General features: G+C 33.4%; 2 protein-coding genes across 2 annotated transcripts; one reads left to right on the top strand and one right to left on the bottom strand.

Annotated features, from left to right (window-relative positions):
* Positions 1-2,332: 2,332 nt before the first annotated feature.
* On the top strand, positions 2,333-2,822 carry LOC105123669 (uncharacterized). The gene has a single exon (XM_011023365.1). The coding sequence runs from the start codon at positions 2,445-2,447 to the stop codon at positions 2,583-2,585; it is 141 nt and encodes a 46-aa protein (XP_011021667.1). The 5' UTR covers positions 2,333-2,444; the 3' UTR covers positions 2,586-2,822.
* A 6,742-nt stretch (positions 2,823-9,564) lies between these two features.
* Positions 9,565-14,765, bottom strand: LOC105123661 (NAC domain-containing protein 8-like). Its single transcript, XM_011023357.1, has 6 exons — positions 14,433-14,765; positions 13,017-13,155; positions 11,515-11,701; positions 10,938-11,437; positions 9,970-10,365; positions 9,565-9,858 (listed from the first exon to the last, which is right to left on the bottom strand). The coding sequence occupies exons 1-6, from the start codon at positions 14,438-14,440 to the stop codon at positions 9,802-9,804; spliced, it is 1,287 nt and encodes a 428-aa protein (XP_011021659.1). The 5' UTR covers positions 14,441-14,765; the 3' UTR covers positions 9,565-9,801.
* Between the last annotated feature and the right edge of the window lie 8,186 nt (positions 14,766-22,951).

Raw genomic sequence — 22,951 nt, 5'->3', positions numbered from 1 at the left:
TAATTCTTAGAGCATTAATAACTCAAAAAACATTTTTACTCTTGAATTTGAAAGTTTTTATTTATTTATTATTATTGTTATTCCAAAGTTATTAACTTTATTATTGAAATTTTTTTAAATCTTATTGATAGAGATTGTTTTTTAGGTATTAAGATATTTATCATTGATTTTATTCTCCATCAACTAAGAAAAAGAAAATATCGACATGAATATTTGATCATCTACTATTTAAATACCTAATAATATGATTCATGAATTAACTACAATTTAATGCCTAATAATATGATTCATGAACATATAAAATTTTAGAATATTATCACCTAATATGTTGGTAGCTTCTTTTGATGATCGAAATGTTAATACTTTGTCTACTAATGTGACGAGACACAGTTAACAACTGCGGTGTCGAATTAGACTCCGGAATCTCAAGATATTTGTAACATATGTAGTAAACATATGATCATCCAAAACGCAGACACAAACTAAAGTTATGTGTTATATATATATATATTCAAGGTAAGCACCACACATATCATCAAAATATCCTGTCCGGGTTTTAAGAAAAGTGTGTAAGAACCACCAAATTTCTGATCATAAGCTCTTGAATCGATGGTGACAGCTTAAAATTGTTCAAATAGAGAGATTAGAGTATGAACATCATTGATTATTTATTAGAATGAGGATTAATGGAATTTGGTGTCCCTTTGTGAAATGGGAGGAACACGAGACCAAGCAAGTGGCTGATTGCTTTTTGATCAAGTTTAATCTACTCCTTAATTTATTCAATCACTCAATTGGGCTATGTGCTCTCACAGTTTTTTTTCCCCCAAGATTGGCAGTGTAAATATATGGTGGAATCTTGGTCATATAACCGTGAGATTTCACTTCATGACTCACTCTTGTTTTCTTTACTGGGAATTGGAGATTCTGGAGTCGTCTTTCTTGATTTTAATTCATTGCAAAATGGAATCCTGTGATTTGGACGGCCATTTCATCTCTCTTTCTATACGAGGACTTCTGGTATTTTTTTAGTTCTTAGGCATTCCACCAATGTGACCAGTCTGTCAAATACTTGAGCAGAATTTCAAATGAGAAGTGGATTCAAATTCCCATCAAATCCAAGAGTTAAAATGTCAGCAGGATCTTATTCTCATGCGGCCTGCTGCCAACTTTACAATCTGACATGATTTCAACTTCTCTTCCGACAAACCCCCTGATATGTGTGTTCACTATTTGATTCACTGGTGATTCTATGGAGGTAAAATTATCACATTAGGTCCCCTGTCTACCAAAAATCTCAATTAAACCGTTGATTTACCGGGCTCATTTGTGAAAGTAACTAACTTGGAAGTGCTTGTCAAATTTCTCGATGGCTTAGAAAGTTCAATCAAATATAATAAGTGCTCCTCCATGCTATCTAAAATCCCAAGCAGCTGGTTGTGGGCATCTAGTCCCTTGACACTCTCTTTCTTCTGATGAAGAACCTGTATTGCATGGAAAAAGAAGTGATCATGAATTATAAATATTAAAAACGGAATGCCCACCAAAGAATAATTTTATGGCATCCTCTCATGGGCATAGACGTACAGCCGAACCACGTACATTTAAAGTAAACAAGTAATCGTCCCAAATCCAAAATCCTCTAAATTATGCAGCAAATGTCCAGAACTAACGTTTGGATAACACAAATAAAAATTAAATGTGCTAAATTATCCATGGATTGAGACAACACCATTGTATCATATGTGCTTATATGTCCCACATGGAAGGATTTATATATTGGTAGAGAGTCAAAAGAATTATTAAGATGAGCTCACTGTAGTCTTTAAACATGCTGAAAAGGAAATTAATATTGCTTTGATATGTAGGATTCAACCTCCTTCTATTGCCTGTTTAGTTGGATCCAACAAGAACACAAGCAATTGTAAAAAGAGAAGTTAAGAAGTAGAATTTATGGTCAAACTATGATCCCATCATCATCTACAAATTGAAAGGCAGCCCATAAGCTAAGAAATTTGTCACCTTATTGGAGTAATGGCCGACCCACTGTGCTGGTGGGTGATGCCTATTTTCCTACACAAGGATATGGTATAGATTATAGAGTATGACGGGGCAAGAGAAGAGGAAGGAGATGGGGGGCTTGTTTGGATTCTATTTATCATTTTCCTGGAGTGTTTGGGTATGGTGCCCAAGTGGGGTTGTGGGGGCTAGTTGGCATTGTCTGGTGGGTTTAGCGACAATGCACGCCCTTTCATGCCCCATCGTTGGCTCTTTACTAGACCAGTATGAGCTAGGACCACACCCATCTTACTATATAAACAGCCTCCCCTTCTTGCACTTCCATTTCAAGCCAACTCACACAAACTTGTAGCTCAAAAATCATTTTCCATTCAATTCAAACAGTGACCCCCCCCTCCAGAAAAATAAAAAAAAAATCACTAAAGATGAAGATGAACAGTGCTCGCATGGGGAGCTCAAAGAGAAGGATTTCAAGCAAAGGGCTAGGAGCAGTCCTTAGAGAACAGAGGGCTAGGCTTTACATAATAAGGAGATGTGTGGTCATGTTAATATGCTGGCATGATTAACACTATGATCTCCTCTTAGCCATAGTTACGGCGGGGATAAGGAATCTTCCCCCTTTTTTCTTCTTGGTGGAGTGTAAATAGCTGCGGCAGGGCTGGAAATTATTATGGGAGAGCTGTTTTTTTTTTAACAAATTTTGTTATGGCTTGGCCTTATGGGGCTTCGATAATCAATGTATACACCGGATAGTATGAATCAAAGCTTCGATATTATCTAACAAATCATTGCAATTGTTGATGCTCTACCTCTTCCTTCCAGTTTTCTAGCTTTGTATTTTTTTTTTCCCCTCAGGGTCACTAGTGCGCATGTACAGATTCATGTAAAAAGAGTTGCCATAGGTACATCTATGTGTTATCTCTGCAGGTGGAGAGATGGGGAGATCCTCTCCTTTCCTGCCTTAAACATTATAAGTTTCTATATTTGTTAGAATTACGCAGCTACTGCTAGGATTGTTGATTTAAGATCGAGATAAAGTTCAGAATGCAGAGGAAGGAAAATTGATGCATCTCTAAGTTATTATTTTGTCCCGAGTGTCTAAATATGCAAATCCCATAACTAGAACTCCATTGCAATAAATCGAAGAGGGTGTGGGAATTAGAAGGAGATAATATTCAACCGTAAGATACCAATGTGAGATTTTCAGTGTTTTACAGCCATGATAGTAATCATCATGGATGTATTCAAACTCATTTATGTGTCAAATCTACTTGGTACAGCTAAAGAGAATAAATTATTCAGAGTATTTTGAAACTTATACTGTCAATTTACACCTTTTTTTTTCTTTGTTTCTTGTTTTTTAGGATGAATATGAGAGCTAATCTTGCTCGCTACAGAAGCTCAAAAAAGTAGCAACTCTTTTTGTAGATTTGGGTGACTGGCTAAGGTGAAGGTGGGTTTGGATGGAGGCAGCCGTGTAATGGACCGTGAGGAAGATGTAGGTCCCTTAATCATTTGAAGTGAGGATTAGCTGTGATGATATTGCAGAAGCCCTTACTGTTTAATCATCATGTTATCTCCCACTTATCTATAAGACACGTCCAAAAAGGCGTCAAAGTAAAGCACAGAAAATGGCTTATCATTGATGCTTTCCAAATCCTGTGTCCATCGATGTCGAGGCAGTATTTCATGAGCACATTAGATCTCCTTGGTTTTCCTTGAGAAACAATCCATCCCTTCAGCTGTCCGCTTTGATTAGGAGTTTTGATGGCTAATAGCAACTAATTTTCATATAATTACTCGGTAAATGCATGGTCTGTTCACCAGTCCCTTTCTTGCTAGTTCTTTCAAAAAAGATGTCCGAGGGGTTTTGTGGATCTTCCTTGAGCCTCTAGTTGCGGTGGCTTTGTGGTCAAAACTCATTTTGTGGCCCTCGTGAATTATTGGGTTACAACCCATACTCACGTGTGACACGTGTACGGCAAAAGATGAGTGCTACGTCTAACAGCACCCCCACTTTTGTTTCTTCTACTGTATCGTGCCTGTGAACAAAACAGAAGAAAGAAGCGACCAAGTGAAATGACGGGTTTTGCTCAGCCTCCATACATCCATGCATATTATACTCTGAGGCCATCTGCACACCAAAACCGTAACTTCTTTCATCCGAGGATAACACGTGTCAAGATCGGTCCATACCTTTTTCTTCTTCCTTTTTTATATCTCACGATGATGAATTTGATTGTGACATTCCAGTTTCCAGAATCTAAACTTTTTATCCTAGGGATTGTAAGCTTCTAATGTTGACTAAAAGAAGTGATTTATGGGATTGATTGTAAGCTTCTAATGTTGACTGAAAGAAGTGATATATGGGATAATTTTACGCCTCTCTTTCCCTTTTGAATTCCCTTTTTTTTTAATGTGAGGAGATGCGGTTTTTATTAGTCTTAATATCTTAAATCTGAATAAAGAAGAATTTGATTTTTGAGCAAACATGCAATTTAATTTCAAGAATAAATCTTAGTCATTACCAAACTCTTTATACTTCAATAGTCAAATTTACAGATATTTTGTAATATAAAAAGCTTGGTTTAAATTTAAAAAATCAAATTATTAAATAAAATCTCGTATTATAAATTTACTGTATAACACTAGCTGCTTGCCTTTTCCTTAATAAAAAATTCGTGACCAGGTATAGAGTTTTGAATGGAATATTAAATTCATTCCATGCAAGGTATGGCAATTTAATTAATTTGAGCCCTGATATATACTAGTCCAAACCAATATAAATTGATGAATTTTTTTAGATAATTATTTTATTTGATGATTAATGAATAGAATAAGAATACTTGTCAAACAAACATGGCTTGAAACTCAGCTCAAACATAATTAAGCCAATACACATTCACTACTATTTGATTTTATATTAAATAACAAATTATAGCTATAATGAATGTGCAAATTAAATCAGATAAATAAGATTAGAGATTTAAATTTATTACTTGGTAGGATATAAATATAGGAAAACTGGCCCTTGAATACACTTTGTAAACCCTATTCTAAAGCATCAAAGGGTTCTTTTAAAAAAAAGAAAAAGAAAAATCGAGACAAGGATACTACACCGTTCCCCAGCATGTTGAAATTGCTTCCCTGTAGTTTGAGCTAGAAAAATGAGAGATACCAGTGGACTTATACTGTCTCTGAGAAAGAAAGTCTGGATACCACAAAAGTCAAAACGACGTTGCATAACAGTGCCTCCACCGCTGCACTGAAACCAAGAAATTGAGGACTAATGATTAGAGGTTTGATGCATGCAAATCTGGTTCTGATTTCAATTCCCATCACATTGATTCTGCAGTTTTTTTTTTAAAAAAAAAACAAATTGAATTCATAATATTTTTGATCAATGACAAGGTTCAAATCTTGAAAGCACAAAACTGAGTTTAATAGTTTAGATAAAATATCACAAGGCACATCAATACGTGTACATGAGTGCCATCAAAACATTAAAACTTAACTCGCCATTTAAGTAGTAAAAAAGCAGAAGTAAAAGACCGGATTTACTGCTGAAGATGGAGGTGCACAATCCAATTGAATGGAGACGGCTGCAGGCGATGATGGTTTCTGACATCCATAAAAATGGCAATAAGGTGAGACATCTTGTCTGCATACTGTTTGCAGAGGGGAGTTCAAATGTACACCTGTTGCAAGATGTTGATGATGGTGGCAGTAATTTCCACCGCACGTGCCTTCCTTACTTTTCTGGTAAAGGGTGAATCAACTAACATAAATGCATCAACAAACATGTTTTCTGGAGTAACTACCAGCTAGTAGTGGGATTTCTTCTTTAAAAAATGGCATGTTTCTCTAAAATTTTTGTGAAAATAACACATTTAAAAAAAGCATTCAGAAAATAATATAATTTAAGTATAATCACAATCCTGTTTTTAAACATTCTTTTTATATACAATTGTTACTTGTAATAGCAGTCACATCTCAGAATATTTTTTCTATACAACCCTTATTTGAAATAATCATTCTTTAGTGAATGTTTCAAAACACCTTTTCTTTGCGAAGTAATTAACCTTAATAAAAATTAAGTAAATACTTTATGAATATCCATTGAAGATTTAATAGTCAGGACAAAAAATAAGATGGTGATTTGATGTGTCAGAAGAAATAAATGAGAAAACAATAAAAATAAAAATAAAAATAGATCACTAAAGACATACAAGACTCTATTTTTTGCACATTTAATATCATTAAGAAGATTTTGACTACACAATTCTAAATATACTTTGAAAAAATATCAAATAAGGTTATAATTAACCTTAAATCAACATTGAACAAAACCATCAATAAATTACAACCATATTTAATAATTCTTTAATGTGTAGTTAGAATTATCTTGTTAAGTTCTTTTTAACAATAATACATACATTGAAAATAAAATTTTGATGTATTTTTGGTGATATATTTTTTCTTGATCTTTAAATTTTTATTTTTACTTTTTAATCATTAAACCTTTAAGAATTTCATTCCTTACTCATTAAATCTTTATGAAATCTTGAATTAATTTTTTACATATATGTTAATTAAAATGAAAAAACATGATTGTTTTTTTAACAACCTTAGCGGTCCGTTGTTTTTAACTACTATTCTCGTCGACTGTCGTTTTCGATCCACGTTATTTTTCTCAACTTTTCTATGGATATGTGTTAAAATTCTAAAATACTCCTGGTAGGAGCTAGTGGGTCGGTAATGTCAGGTGAACAGAAGCTGAGTTTTGCAAACTTAATATTCTGCTGTCGGCCACATAAGAAGGTGCCACCTCTCACTCTGTCCTGTCTAAACAAATGGAGAAGGAGATGACCCGAGGTGATTGTCAAAACAGCAGCTTTTATGAAGCCCACGTGCACCTCCTCCTCTTAAACCCCACCATGTCTGATTCCTTTTCAATCAGCATTCAGCAAATTAAACAAAGAAAAAGAAGCTGAGCAAGGCCAGGACCAGGCACGGGGACCCCCCGATTTTCTCTGTTATCAATAATTCTTCGCTTGAATGTTGCCTCTGTGCGCGCGCGCGCGCGTGTTTGTAAGGGGCCATCTCAAAATTAGGTTTTGAAACTTTTCAAACAAGGTCTCGAGGTGCTTCAACTCAGTTACACAGTCCACATCGTGGATTTTGCAGGCAACTAAAGCTTGTTGGGGGTATTAAGCCATTTCCCCCCTCTTCGTTCTTTAATGGTTTATGCAGGTTAATTTTGTAAGACAGCAAATTAAGCATTCTCCAACTGCTCACATCATGTTGTTTTGAATGTCCATGCGCTTCTGAAGTCATTTTTGCTCAGAAACAACATAATCAGAAGATAATCAATATGTAGCTTGACAGGCGAGGAAGAAGAAGCCTAGCCTTCTGGAAGGATTGGTTAAAATTAAAACATGCATGCATGGGCTATAATCTAATGCTATAAATTTACACAGTTCATTACCAATGACCAAACGTTTATTTTGGGCTCAATTGATTAATGGGCAAGTGGCGAGTCGTTGCTTGCTGTGGCTTATGGTAAGCTGTATGCCTGGCTTCCACTCGTGGAGTTCTGTTAGTAGATGGCAAGGGCTTTCCCGCCAAGTAGAGGACGAATGGTCCTCTGCAAGGACGAAAGTAGTTGCTCATCGGACGACAGGCCATTTGAAATTCACTGACATGTTTCTTGCAATGAGGTGGCAACTGACAACCAAATTTACAACAAGGCAAGAAACTGTTAGCCCCGCCAGCTGAGGCGTTTGATAGTAGACGACAGCTCGTTTAGAAAACAGGTGAACTATTCCTGTGTAATCATCTGAAAAACAAGGTTTAAGGCCTCGCTGCCCGTCTAATTACAGCGACGGCGGTTTGGTTTCTATGTGAGATATATGTTGCTACTATCAGTTATTGGGCAGTGACTATGAGTTATCAATCCGATTTGATCAACTTGCTCTCATAGTTTTATTATATAAGAAAGACTTGATCATTTATTTAAGAACACGCAGCATTTCGGTTCTAGCAGATACTGAGCACTGGGCTGGTCGGTAGTTGGCTCTGGTAATTAGAATCATTGTCTCTGTTAAGAATGTTTTTATACCAATCATTCGAAGGTTGAACAACTAAAACCCATGTTTTCCCGAAGGTGGAAAGGTCTTGGCAACTAAACGATTTCATCAATTGACTTAAGAGAGTCAGCCCATGATCAGTACGCCAACTAGCAGTTATCCACTTTATCTTAATTATACGAACCTGATTAACTGTTATATGATGCAAAACCTGATAGCTAGTATGCCCTTTAATGAGTATTAAGTGATTGGTGTCTTAATAAAATCATGTCGTTGATGGTTCTTACTACCTAAACATGAGAGATACTTGGCGTTCTGAACAACTTCATGATATCATCCTGTTGATTCAATTTTGTAATGCAGTTGGAACCAAATGCATGAACATGCAAGGTACAGACATGGTCCTAGACGAAATAATTGGCGTTTTTTTTTTATTTTTTGTTAGAGCCCAAACCGGTCAGGATGTAGAGGTCCTATCTGTCTGTTTCTTTAATTGAATGATGGCACCAAAAGCGAGAGAAGTCCTAACCCGAGTATTGGACCCTGAGAACAACACCAATACCCAGCTTCTCTTGCTTTTTTCACGAGCAGGTTTGGCTTCGACACTGAAGGGGTGCCCCACTTAAAGCAGCTAGAACAGTTCCCTCACGACATGCTGCCAGCCAAAGCATTTACTAGGATGGGTCTTATTCCAGCTTCCCCACAAGCAATCATGCTGCCCATGTACAAAACAACTGTGCCGGTTACCTCTGAACAGATGATAAGGTTTGACCCGGTGGTCTTTCTCAAGCCATTTTCAAGCCAGCCTTGCTCAATCTGGTGATGCTTTAACAAGTTCATGAATGTTTCGTGGCACTCCAACCTGTGTCACGCACTTTGACTCGTTAAATCCATCTCCTTTGTATTTTCCTCGGTTTTGACGTACAATGAAACCCTCCAATAATTTTATGTTCCACTCGTTTTCGACTGAGCTTCTTAAAAGCTCAAAACAGGAGGTCATTAACAAACTAACTTGCACAAAAATCCCATATCCCGCCGCCCAACACCCATCCAATACCAGAAAAATTTTTGAGTTTTGAATCACTAGTCTTGATTGGACTTGGGTGACCAATTTCCCTTCAGACAATAGCTACCAACTGCATACACCAATAGATTCCAACCCCTCAGTGCAAGCTGGGTTTGTGGCCTTTCACTTTCTGAGTGACCTTTTAGTTCTACCCCAGGTTAATAGAAGCAACTAATCATGAACTTATGCAACACTGACTTCGGCACCGTACTTTCAGAACGTGCAATGAGTCGACAGTCAAAACCACTATCTAGAATGAAACCCATGAAAAGGTCAACAATTGGCATGTAGATTACCCTTTGGTGGTTTAAGTTTCTAACATGTATTTGAATTCATTAGCACCAAGACTTGGAACTAGATTCGGTAACAGAAATGCAAATTTTTACGTTCTTAAGAGGAGAGAAACGGACGATAACCTTGATCCATCCCATAGAAATGCGTAGTTAAAAATATAGCATAGGTTATAGAAATAGTAACTTCGCCAACATGAACGACATTCAAGTTATCCAGCAAAATATTATAGTTTCAAAATGCATCCACGCGAAGTTAAAAGTTGAAGAGTAAAATAAGTTAAAACATAAAAATGATCCCCCTTCCAAGATCAGGATTGAAATTGCACGACCATGTTTAGTCAGCCACCCTGCCTTCACCCCATGCCATAAAGCTATCCTGCGATCCAAATTCCTTCAAAATGCATTTAAGGACAGCATTAGCATTAACAAAAAATTCTGAAGCAATAACAAGATGTGCTGTATAAGACAGAAGGCACAGAAAATGTAGGAGATGACAACATACAAGCTGGCTTAGTCTGAATTCTGGAGGTGTATCAAGTTCTATGTTTGCTGGATCAAGTTCCAGATTCTGGCACTCCTCCAGATCTTTCTTTAAGTGCTCTGACCCCAAACGAGCATAATCAGAAAGACCAGATTTGCCACTCGCTCCAGTCCCATGTCCACCCCTGCTTGGGGATTGGCTCTGAAGAAACTCATCGCACAAAGATAGCCCTTCCACAAGTTGTTGTGAATCCAACAGATTTTGTGACTCACTGTCCCACCATTTTGTCCCTTCCTCGGCACAGTTATCATTATCACTTACCATTTGATCAACATGATTTTCCATCCCTGGTTGGTGGTTGTAACAGGGGCTTTCATGTCGAAGATTAGCCTCCTCTAAATTTTCAACCCCGGGATGCTAAGGAGAAGCCACAAGGGGCGCATGTCAGAATCTTCTTATCTCATAAGCAATTTAGTGTAAGGAAATTAAATTCCTGTAGTTGCAAATAGCTTATAGAAAAACTTCCAAGTCTATCAGTCAGTGGACACCATATTTCTTTGAATACTGCTTCATGTCACAAATTTGACGACACAATCTCATGAGTACAGAAATCACAGGTTTTGTAATTTAATTCAACTTACTCTTTTTTCAGTGAGTCAAGTCAAGTATTTTTGCCTTTCTGAAATTTGTCCTTTTCCTAGTACTTTGGAGATGATTAGTATCACAGAGGATGAGGAGGCTAAACAATCCAAAGGACAATCAACTGGCACAATTTAATCGTGCAACTAACTTTATTACAGGCAAAATGCAGTCTTACAAAGAACAAGCACCCAAAATTGGAATTCCTTGAGACTGCATTTCTAAAGGATGAAAAACAAAATGCAGACTATAGAGGTTATGCTCCAAAATTTGACAAATTCGAGCTTTTCCATGGCAAAGAAACAAAAAAGGACACTCTTTAAAACACGATCAAAGGGAGAAAATTTTACCTCAGCATACGGTTCTGTGCAAACATTAGTAGATTCCTTTCCCAGGTCAAAATCTTGGCATCGCCTTTCAGCGCGAGGTGGGTCAGGAGTTACAGACTTGGGAGTGACTGGATCTACTTTTGCAAACACTGCATTAGCAATTTCAGATAAATCTTCTTCAGTTTTTTCTCCCTTGTTCGCTGCTTGTTGTTGATAAAATACTTTGGAAACTACATACTCTCCATCCCTCTCATCCTCCCCTGTTCCAAGGTGATATTGGTGCATCACCCAATTAGTTTTCTCAGCTTTACCTCCTCCGACAGTACTTGTGTAAAGAACCATAATCTTTTTACACCCTTTCTGAATGCCATCCAGGATCACTGGTTTGGTCCTGCCAGTCTTGTGCCAGCGGACATCACCAAAATCATCAGCTTGAATCTTTCGACGCTTTCGAGTCCCAGTATTGTATGCTTTGATTGCTTTATGAAAGAAGTGGGATATACTGCCATCTTGCTTAACACCTAAAAGACTTAGATTTTGAGAGCTAAAACTAAAGAGTAAGAATCAAAGTTGAAAATCAAGCTGACTCCATACCAACCTGGTAGATTCTTAGGATGGGTATAGCAGATTCCATCATCATTTTCAACAGTTGGAATGAACTCTTTAATAAAAGGATGAGGTTTTATCTCTCCATTGCCAGCTTTTGCAAGTAAATGCCAAATAATTTCTTGATCAGAAGGATCGAATTTCACCCCTCTGGGTAATCCAGGCCACTCTTGAACAACCTGTAGACATTCAGTTGTTCTATATGTTTAGAAATGCTTCAGGGTAGTTTGTCAAAAATTAACTTGGTGAAAAGAAAGGTTAGCAAAGAAGGATCATTCTGGCTACTTGCCATAATAAATAGCACCAAGGAAGAAATGGGGCAAAAAATGGAGAACAATAGACAGAGCATACACATTCATACAAGAAACATCATGGATTCAGTTTAGCTTTACAAACCCAATCTGAGACCCCTGTACTATTCCATTCATTTAATCGCAGAATCACACATCCGTAAATCTTGAACCATGATCCACCTATTTCTCCCAATCTATTTATTCAGAAAACTAATTCTTTTCATGCCTGTATAAAAGTTAAGTCCCGTGAAAATTTAAACCCCAATGCATCATTAATAATTTACAGTGATCCTATTGCCATACAGTGGTGCATGTTATTGCTTTTTTGGTGGATGGCTGCAGCTAATGGTGTTGCATTGATAGCACTATGGGGAAGAAGAAAGTCCTTGTATCATTTCAAATTTATAATCCAATAACAAGGGCTATGCACCCCCCAAAAGTAATATCAATTTCTTGAGATTTAATGCTTCCATACACATGCACAAACATCAGAGAAACTCTAGTTCCTGAGTACACAGACACCAATAAATACATTTACTTTATAACATTGCAAAAAATTATATCCAAACACGTAAAATATGAATCAGATATAGCAGATCAGTTTGGCTTCTGTAATCATAACAGGGAAAAGGTTGAAAAATATCAGTTATGAGGGAAATATAACAGTGAGAAATTTTTCTTTGAGAATTTCAAACGTTCACCTCTCCCTCTTTATTCATGTGTTTTACTTATGATCAAATAAAATACAAGTTGAACACCTAAAATAGGAGAATGTCAACTCCCTCTAGAATAAACATGTATGTGTCCAACAACTTCATTGAGACAACCAAACTTAACAAATCATTACAGAAGGATCACAATAAACAATAAATTAGAATATTGATGGTACTGCATGATATATTGTGTCTGCAAGTAAAGAAAATAATGTCTTCAGCTACATTTAGATATAGAGATACATGACTTAAAAGATATTAGAAGAAATGAATTGCAAGCTATTGTGATCCTCAGGAATTTCATAAAACTTAAAATGTTTCCATATGTAGCATATGCCATATTAGAGACCAACTTTGCGTAAACTTTCAGTATATATTTCACCTTATTAGAATCAATATCCAAAAAAAAAAGGCATGCTTTTAAAGATAAAATTCAATACATTATCATTAGAGAACATTATGAGGTCTGAGAGTGGTTAGGAACATACATCACTGTTGTCAATTACATGGTGGCAATTTGGACAAGTTTTACAAGGATCACTCTTCCATGCAACTATTTCATGATTACTGGCGCTGGATGCACTCTTGATTTTTGTTGCAAATCTATTACCATCCACCAGCCATGGCCTGGATACATTTAACAAAAAGGAATCAAAACCATGATCTGGGGCTACGACACTGACTAATCTTAACTGCAACTAGAGTTAGAACACGAGTACTGAAACAATCTCAGAAACAGACAAAATTGAAAAGAAAAAACAAGACTTAGGGCCTCAAAAATACTTCAGTTAGGACCGGTACCCCCATGCAGTCAGATGATGCAGAAACATGTACTGAAATATGTCATAGTGAATCACATTTTAACACACCTCCCATTGATAACTAAATGGCTAATAACAAATCACAAACTTAAAAAGAATATGATGTCTACAATCTTATCACAACCTACTTTAAATGTATTAAGTTCCCTAAACGAAAACTAAAATGGTGTTAATATGGGAACACGGTTTGAAATCTACAAAACTACATGGCTGTACTAACCGCATGGAAATGTTTGTTTGAAGAATAAACGAGCCGTGAATTTTTATCTCCATGGATCTAATCAGCACTCTATAAAATCCATGTTTCAAGGACATGGGATTAAAATCAAGGATATCACAACCATGAGTTCTTCATCTTATAAAATAACATCAAATATCTGTGTTGAAAATCGCTCTTAATGAGACAAGCAATTTGCCATACCACGTGCTTTAACAACATCAAGATGAATATATCAGGAAAATTGCTATGGTGACATCATCAGGTCACTATTTGTGCATGTAATGCCACAAGTACACTTTCTGCCTAAAAATTAAGAAATTATGGTTACAGAATATAAAAAATTCCTCTTCCCGACTTCATTTTTAACAAAAAAATTAATGAAATTTCCATAACCCCACCATCAATGGACAACAACAAACATACAATAATAATCACAATTAACTAAAAGCATGATCATTATATACACTATCATTTACAATTAAATTGCATTCACCCCCGATGCAAACACGGATACGAACCAACGGTAAAAAAAAAAAGACTTTCCTTTCGAACCTCTATATCAAATTAAACTGATTACCAAGTTGAGATTACCTCAATAAGCTGTAATATTCAGTATCACCTCCCAAAAACTTCAACATAGAAACAACGCAACCAAATTGACATCACACCACACACAAAGACCTATATTAACAAGAACCCAGATGATCTTTTATCCCAAACAACCGATCGACATAAAAGATCGCTGCAAAACTTCCATTAACCCATAACTATTTAAAACCAGCGCAAGTTGGAAACAGGTAGTAATACAAGATTATGCATCTACAATGTGATTCTTGAATTTAAAAAGGGAAAAAGGAACTTACCCAGCCATGAGAAAGTAGTAAAAGATTGATCAAAGAATCAAAAGAGTTTCAGAACCATAAAGGGATGGTATTTCTCTGTTCTGCTTCGCTTCTCTCTGTCGGAAAGAGGAGGAGGTTATTTGGAGGTACTGTTTCTTACCATTTTTAATGTCCCCCCTGAAATGGTGGTTTGGTCATTTTAATGATAAATTTGGTGTCATTTGAAATTTGAAACCGTGTTTTCTTACTGTTTTGTTATGTACGATGTCAGTGAAGAGGAGGGAATTAGTAATAGAATCATTACTTCCTGGAAGTGGGGTTGACTGCTGGTTGCTGCCGCGAAGCTGTACGTACGCTTACTCATACAGTTACCACTTTGCCTGATTTAAAGTGCACTTCGAGTCTTGACTACCATTTTTAGCGAGTCATTTAAAATTTTATTTATCCGAATGCAAGTTAAATAACTTCCAACTAATTCCAAACGATTGCCATTCAGAAGGAGGTTTGGAAACAACATTTGGGATCGTGGTTGATCGTGATTTTTAAAAAAATTGATTTTTTTAGTTTTGAATTATTTTTATATATTTTTAAAATTATTTTGATATATCAATGCTAAAAATAAATTTTAAAAATATATTATTTCAATTCATTTTTAAATAAAAATATTTTAAAAAATAGTGAAAAAAATAATATTTTTTAAATTAATTTTTTCGTGTTTTTTTATTGTTTTGGTATATTAAATTTAAAAATATTTTTTAAAAAATATATATTATTTTAATATATTTTCAAAAAAAATATCTTAAAAATAATTACTCATGTAATATTAAAATATTATCATTCAGATAATAGTTGTTAGGATTCAGAGACAAGGTAGATCGAGAAAAAGATTACCATACAAATGGCTGCTCCTAAATGTAAGCTCTTCATTATATATGTTTTTATTTAGCACTCATTAACTGGTGTGTAGTGTGGTAGGTTTTTTTTCTTTTAAGTATATTTTATTTAAAAATATATGAAGATAATTATTATTTATTTTTAAAAATTTATTTTTAATAACAGTATATCAAACAATTTAAAAATAGAAAAAATATAATTTAAAATTAAAAAAAATCACTTTTTAGAATAAACATGGCCACATCACGAAAACAAGCACACCCGAGGACACCGATATTTGATGCACTAAAACGCTATACAGTTCTAGTGTGAGGGATATGTATGGTCTTCATATCAGTACGTATAAAGTAGGAGTTATGTACGGTTTTCCTGTACGAGATCGTATACATGGTCTCAATAAATCAGAAATGTTTGCGCTCCCTACACCTTCCGTGTTCGTATATTTTCCGTTTTTAAGAAGTTTTAATATTCTTTGTCGTCATCAAATACCATGCTAGCCAGTTCGTTTATATAAATTTGTTAAAATCTATAATGTCTTTTATACATAGAGACGTCTCTAAATTATGTTTTCACGATGCCCAGTTAAGTATAAGAGAATGCATGGAATAGTAAATAAATGATAACGGTCCAACGATGGCATGAATAAGCTGATCGTTTTAAAAATCCGAAAGCATAGCGTTAAAATAACATTTATGAGAATTTAGACACGATTAATATCATTTTAAAATAATAAAAAAGTCAGACATTTGAGCATTCCTGGAAAAGAAAATGCATGAACAATTCAAGTAGTATTGAAAAAAATAATAAGATCTTTTCACTCCTGGAAAAGAAAATGCATGAACAATTCAGGTAGTATTGAAAATAATAAGATCTTTTCAGTCGTCAGGTAGAATGTGTTATAGTCAGACTCAAATTCCAAAGTTCCCTTTCTGTTCATTGGCTGTGGATTGAAGTGTATTTCCTAATAATAAATTGTTATATAGTAGCACAGATCGGTAAAACATTCTTAATTGTTGAGACTTCAGGATTTGTTTGAAGTATCTTCGGTCAAAAATAAGAAAATAGTCTTCTGGATCTTGGAAATCAAACCACAATCACTGCGTGACTTAAAGTTACATAAAATAAAGTAGGGTTCTGTAGACATTAACTATGAAGATACATTTAATATGTGTGTGTGTGTGTGAGTATGTCTTTTGTTACTCCCTAGATTAAAAAAAAATCAATTAAATTCCTGCATGTCCCTGAATTCATTTTAATAAAATTGGTCAAATCCTAGTCTAAAAAAATATAAAAATAAATGAGTGCTAGATAGATAAATAATATCAAAAACTACAAAATTCTCTCTCTGTCTTTTTTTTTTAATGATTTATTCCACCCTTTATGATGGAACATGGATTTGGCCATGAGACCAATTTTGAACAAGACCAGACATTTCACAACTTGTTCTCGAGGTGGGCACCCAAGCATATCATACAACTTAGGAGAACATTATCAAAGCCTTAGATCTATGATGAAAAACAAGGCCCAATAAATATAATTTTTTTTTAATCCGATCATCACCAACCGAGATTGCTACATGAAAGAGAAAAGTTGTTCGTATTTATCGGACAGGCTTGTTTTCCCTCGTGTGATTCTTTTCCAAATAATCTTGGACAATGTACAGTAAAAAACTCACAACTTAATTTTATCATGTTTTGTGATATCCTGCCCAGCACACAATGGAAATACGAGACAAGAAAAAAAATATATCATTATTATCCCATCATCATCGATTAAGGTGTGCTCCCCGCGGGAGAAAAGTGTGTCTTGGATTATACGGATTAACTTTAAAAAATACATCATTATTATCCCATGATCATCGATTAACTTTAAAAAGTTACAAAAAAAATATTTTATATTTTATATAAAAATTAAAAACAATGTTGTATAGATATAAGCTATATATATATATATATATATATATATGTATGTTATAAATAATAAAATTTCAAAAAATATTTCAAAAAAATTTCTATTCATTGCTAAAAAAATATTATATTATTATTTTAAGTCGAAATATTTAAAAATATTTTTTTTTTGAATATATAGTACACATACTAAAGGATAACAAATACCATATTAAAAAAAAGATATTTTTCTAATATTTATGTGATAACTTTAAAATAAATTAATAACAAATTAAAAAAAATAATGGGTTTCTTGCTGTGAAAAAAATATATTTTAAAAATAAAATTTCTATTAGGTTTTGCAGAATTACTTGGGTTATGATTTAACTCAGTGGATTAAATAGTTTTTCTCAAGCCAATTATTAACCTAAATTTTTAACGAAATGGACCTGATTAAGACGTGGTAACCATGCTTTTGTTTCAACGATACAATAATCTTAGACTTTTCGTAGCATCATTAGTTGTAAACAACAGTTGTTGTACGTCTCGGTGTTTTGAGAAACAAGATCAGAGAATTGCATGTAAAAGAAAATATTAAAACAAAAGGAGTCTATCCTATTTAGTATAAATTTAAAACAATTCACTAATAATGGACGGTCATTATTAGTTAGTGTCTGTTTCGAAACAGGGTTCCATTTGAAGTATACCCTGCATTGAACAGTGAAAAACATTATTCTAAAATCTTCACTGCCAAACTGAGATTGCACGGCAGGTGCAACCTAAAAAACAAGGGGGTCCATTGCTTCACCAGCGATGGTACGGAAAAAAGCAAACTCAAGTACATTTACCGGAGTTCCGAAACCGGTTTGGATCGCAAGTTTTATCCGGATTACTAGGTTGCGATCAAGTTAGCCAGGGTATTCTAGCTGTTGTGGGTCAATTGCTTCATCGGCGATGGCATGAAACAAAAAGAAGCAAACTCAAGTTGATTTAGCAGGGCTCTGAAACCCGATTCGGTAGCCCATCCGGATCATGAGTTTTTTTCAGATTATTGGATGGTAATCAAGTCAGTTGGGTTATTCTGGATTATAACCTTCTCTAGTTTTTTTAAATCTGATCTAGTTTTAATTTTGAATTTTGAATTTAAATTTAATTTTAAATTTTAATTAACTTATCAAACCAAATTGTATTTTATAACTATAATATTTATGCTCCATCAAGGCTTGATGGAAGCTTCATCATTTAATGCTTAATAAAAGCTACATCAATAAAATTTATGTGCACATTTCGGCGATGTGTAACGCAATCAGAGAAAAAAAAACATGTATTGGAATACCTGTTCTCTTCATTAACTTTCATCTTTGCCTCTTTCTAGCATTCCTATAATATTCTCTACAACTCTTTTAACAAACACCAATCACTCGTCTTGTCTCGCACAAGAGCTTGATAAGAAGCAACAATTTCAGATGCTAGAGCTATTAAACTCCTTTTATATATTACAATTTTGTTTAGTATTGTAGTTTAACTGTATTTTTAAAGATTTTTAATTTTTTAGTATTAAATTAATTTATTCACTGTTTATTGATTATTTGGATATACTAATATTAAAAAAATCATTTTAATATATTTTTAAATAAAAAAATATTTTCAAAATCAATACCACCACACTTTTAAACAGCATTTATAATTTTAAGGTTCATAATATATTTTTATATTGTTTTATTTTTTACATAGCCAAAATTATTTAATCCACTGCATTGTTAAGAGTGATCATGTAATAAATTAGTTACAATTTTATTTATTTATGAAAAGAACTAGAATATAATGCATATAAAATACAAAAATAAACATTTTAACACAAGGATAAGTTGCCTCCACCATCAACATGGAATATTTAAATACATTTACTGCCTCCATTGCCGATGCAGCTGAATGGGGTTCTGTGAAGACAAGTACTTAACCCATATTTTTTTTTTATTATTAAGATCATTTTTTTTATATATGTATGAACTAGAAAACAATAAAATAGAATTGAAACTTCAAATCTATGCATGGAATTATCAAAAGTATTTCAGAGATAAAAAATTACAGATCATGTTAAGAAATGAATTTGCAATTCCATTAAATAAAAATAAAAGGGATGGAGTTAGGGGTGATCATTTTCGGTTCGGTTCGGTTTTTATAAAAAAAAGTAACCAAACTGAAAAAAAAAAATTGAAAAAAAACCCGAAACCGAACCGAAACCGGGTCAAACTGACCGGGTTCGGTTCGGTTCGGTTTTTTTAGGGGAAAAACCGGTTCAAATCGGTTTGGCTCGGGTTTTCTCGGTTTGGCTCGGTTTTGACTCGGGTTTTTTCGGTTTCGGTTTGGTTCGGTTTTTCGGCTTTTTTGGTTATAAAACCAAAACCGAACCGAACCGGATGATTTTTTCAAAATTTTAATCGGTTTAATCAGTTTTTTTTTTTCAGTTCGGTTTTTTTAGTTTTTTTTTTTTGGTTTTTTCAGTCTAATCGGTTTTTCGGTTTTTTTAATCACATGGAGTTGTGGCGGAAGAATTCTTTTCCGTGAGATTTTATTCATCCATAGTTTAGTCTAACCCCAATCAACACCTACCGTGGAAAGCGGTCATCCACGGTGACTAGTCGTTGAGCTTCAAATCTAAGAAACGTATTTTAAAGCAGAACGTTTAGTCGAAGGAGGAGACAACACCTGTGATGGCCATGGATACGAGTCATTGGCGTGAGCTATGTGATTTCTTTGAACTAATTATTGGCCTTCAACTGTAGTTTGATGTGCCGTTCAAGGACCAAATTCAAGACGTCGACGGGGGCTAGGCAGTAGGTGGCCTGTGGCCTCACGATTTTAGTGTCTAGCAGAGCTTCGGATTCCGCTCAGTTTATTTTTTTACTTTTTTTAAAAAATAAATTTTTTATTTTTTATTTTAAAAATATTTTTTTTTTTATTTTCATATATTTTAATATATTAATATTGAAAATAAATTTTTTAAAACAAAAAATATTATTCCATTATATTTTTAAATAAAAAATAACCATAACTATTCCCGTCAGTCCTAACTTCTAACCATGTAGCTTGCTTCTTTTGACAGCTTAGCCCAATTATCAATTTCGTATACTCCACGAATCATGATTTTATGATGAGAACGCGTAGCTGATCTATCCTCACCGACGATTTTATGATTGGATCGCGTAGCTGATCTATCCTCACCAACCATCTTCGCCCCCTGTACGTGGTGGTCCATATATAATGGTCCGGGTAGGCATCTGTATGCATCAATAATGTTCGAAAATACGTTTTTAAATAAATTAATTTTTAATATTTTAGATTATCAAGTGTTGATCTAAAAAAATAATTTTAATATATTTTAATATAAAAACATTTTAAAAAATAATTATAACTACACTATTTTAATAGAGCAAAAAACTTAATTAGTTGATTACAATTTACTTCTATGTGATTTCTAAAATCCTAACATGTGTTCTAAAACTTAAGGTATTTAAAAATAAAATTAATATATCAATTAATTGATTGAATTTTTAGTTTTAATAATTGAATTTATTCTTTCTATATATATATATATATAACTGATAGAGGTGATGTTTTATAAGTCGAGTAACTAGTAATTAATACATGTAAAAAATTTTATTTAATAAATATGAAGACTTTTTAGTGATAAAGTTAGTAATTTTATTAAAAAAAAATACAATAATATTCTAGAGAGAGATTTTAAAAATATATATACAATAAAGAATAAAAAGATTCTGAAACTTTATTCTAAATGATTTATAATGTAATTATAACTCATAAATCATTTTTTTTACGGAAATGGGTTGGAATGTGATTTTATCATTCTAATATATTTGAGTTGTATTCAACTCAAATAATACGTATTTAATTAATATAAAATATCAATAGACTTGCTCGAGGTCCTAAAAAAATCCACGATGAATGTTGGATTTTAGCCAATTAGAGATGAGAAATGAATCTGGACATGTTGCTCAGATCCAAACATGTTGGCTCATAGGAGTTGTTGAGGTGCACACCCAACATCAAGAGTGTTTGGTATGCCATGCTCATGTTAGGCGTGACAGCACGGCCAACAAGGAGCACACCCTGCCTAGAAGTTTAAGCTCATATGTTTTTATTTTTTTAGGGAGTTGAGTTTGAGTTACCACATTTGATGTTATTGTTTTTGGTTTTTTTGATGTATTTCCTATTAAATAGAGCAAAAAACTTAATTAGTTGATTACAATTTACTTCTATGTGATTTCTAAAATCCTAACATGTGTTCTAAAACTTAAGGTATTTAAAAATAAAATTAATATATCAATTAATTGATTGAATTTTTAGTTTTAATAATTGAATTTATTCTTTCTATATATATATATATATATATAACTGATAGTAGGTGATGTTTTATAAGTCGAGTAACTAGTAATTAATACATGTAAAAAATTTTATTTAATAAATATGAATACTTTTCGGTGATAAAATTAGTAATTTTATAAAAAAAAATACAATAATATTTTAGAGAAATTTTAAATATATATATACAGTAAAGAATGAAAAGATTCTGAAACTTTGTTCTAAATGGTTTATAATGTAATTATAACTCATAAATCATTTTTTTTTACGAAGATGGGTTGGAATGTGATTTTATCATTCTAATATTTTTGAGTTGTATTCAACTTAAAATAATACGTATTTGATTAATATAAAATACCAATAAACTCGCTTGAGGTCCTAAAAAAATCCAAGATGAGTGTTGGACTTTAGCCAATTAGAGATGAGAAATGAATCTGAACATGTTGCTCAGACCCAAACATGTTGGCTCATAGGGGTTGTTGGGATACACACCTAACATCAAGAGTGTTTGGCATGCCATACTCATGTTAAGCGTGATAGTACGACCAACAAGGAGCGCACCCTACCTAGAAGCCTAAGCTCATGCGTTTTTACTTTTTTAGGGAATTGAGTTTGAATTACTACATTTAATCTTATTGTTTTTGGTTTTTTTGATGTATTTTGGATTTGTGATGTTAAACTCTGAATTTAAGAAATATTTTTGTTGAACCTATTTTATGAGGGATTTTTTAAATTAATTTTATTTAGATACATCACTTATTAATCAAAAATTATTTTTATTGTGGTTGGTGCGAGTACAATGATAAACCAAGACTTGAATAATTTTGTTTTACCTTTTGTTTTCAAGAAAATCCGTGGGCTTTAAACTATGTAATAATAGATGGTCGAGCATCTATGATCTCTAATTTTTTTCAACGTTCCAATACCAAAATAATATTTGTTATTATGATAATAAATATTTTTTAAAATTTTTTATTTACAAATATCTTAAAATGATATATTTTTTTTAAAAATAATTTTTAATATTAATATATCAAAAAAATAAAAAACAAAAAATAATTTTATACAAAAACACGAACCAGCTGAACAGCCCAACATGGCCCTGGAAGGACCGGATCTACACCACCAAAGTTTTGGAATGCTTTAAATAATAGCGAGAGTAAACACTACAATAATTAATTTTAAAATGAATATACAATTTCAACGATGTATAGTTTACATTATATCTGACTAAATCATGTTTAGAAACGAAGATTATGAAATGAAATCCATATTGTATAAAAAATAAGGAAAAGAGCAAGGCAATAAATGTAAACACCCACTAAACTAACAAGGACAATCTCTTCGAAACGCATTTGGAGGTTTAATGTTCCCTGT

The sequence above is a fragment of the Populus euphratica genome, unplaced genomic scaffold (assembly GCF_000495115.2).
Source record: "Populus euphratica unplaced genomic scaffold, PopEup_1.0 scaffold1.1, whole genome shotgun sequence".
Classification (NCBI taxonomy): domain Eukaryota; kingdom Viridiplantae; phylum Streptophyta; class Magnoliopsida; order Malpighiales; family Salicaceae; genus Populus; species Populus euphratica.
Note: the sequence above shows the minus strand (reverse complement) of the source record. Positions and strands in the feature narration are given on the sequence as shown.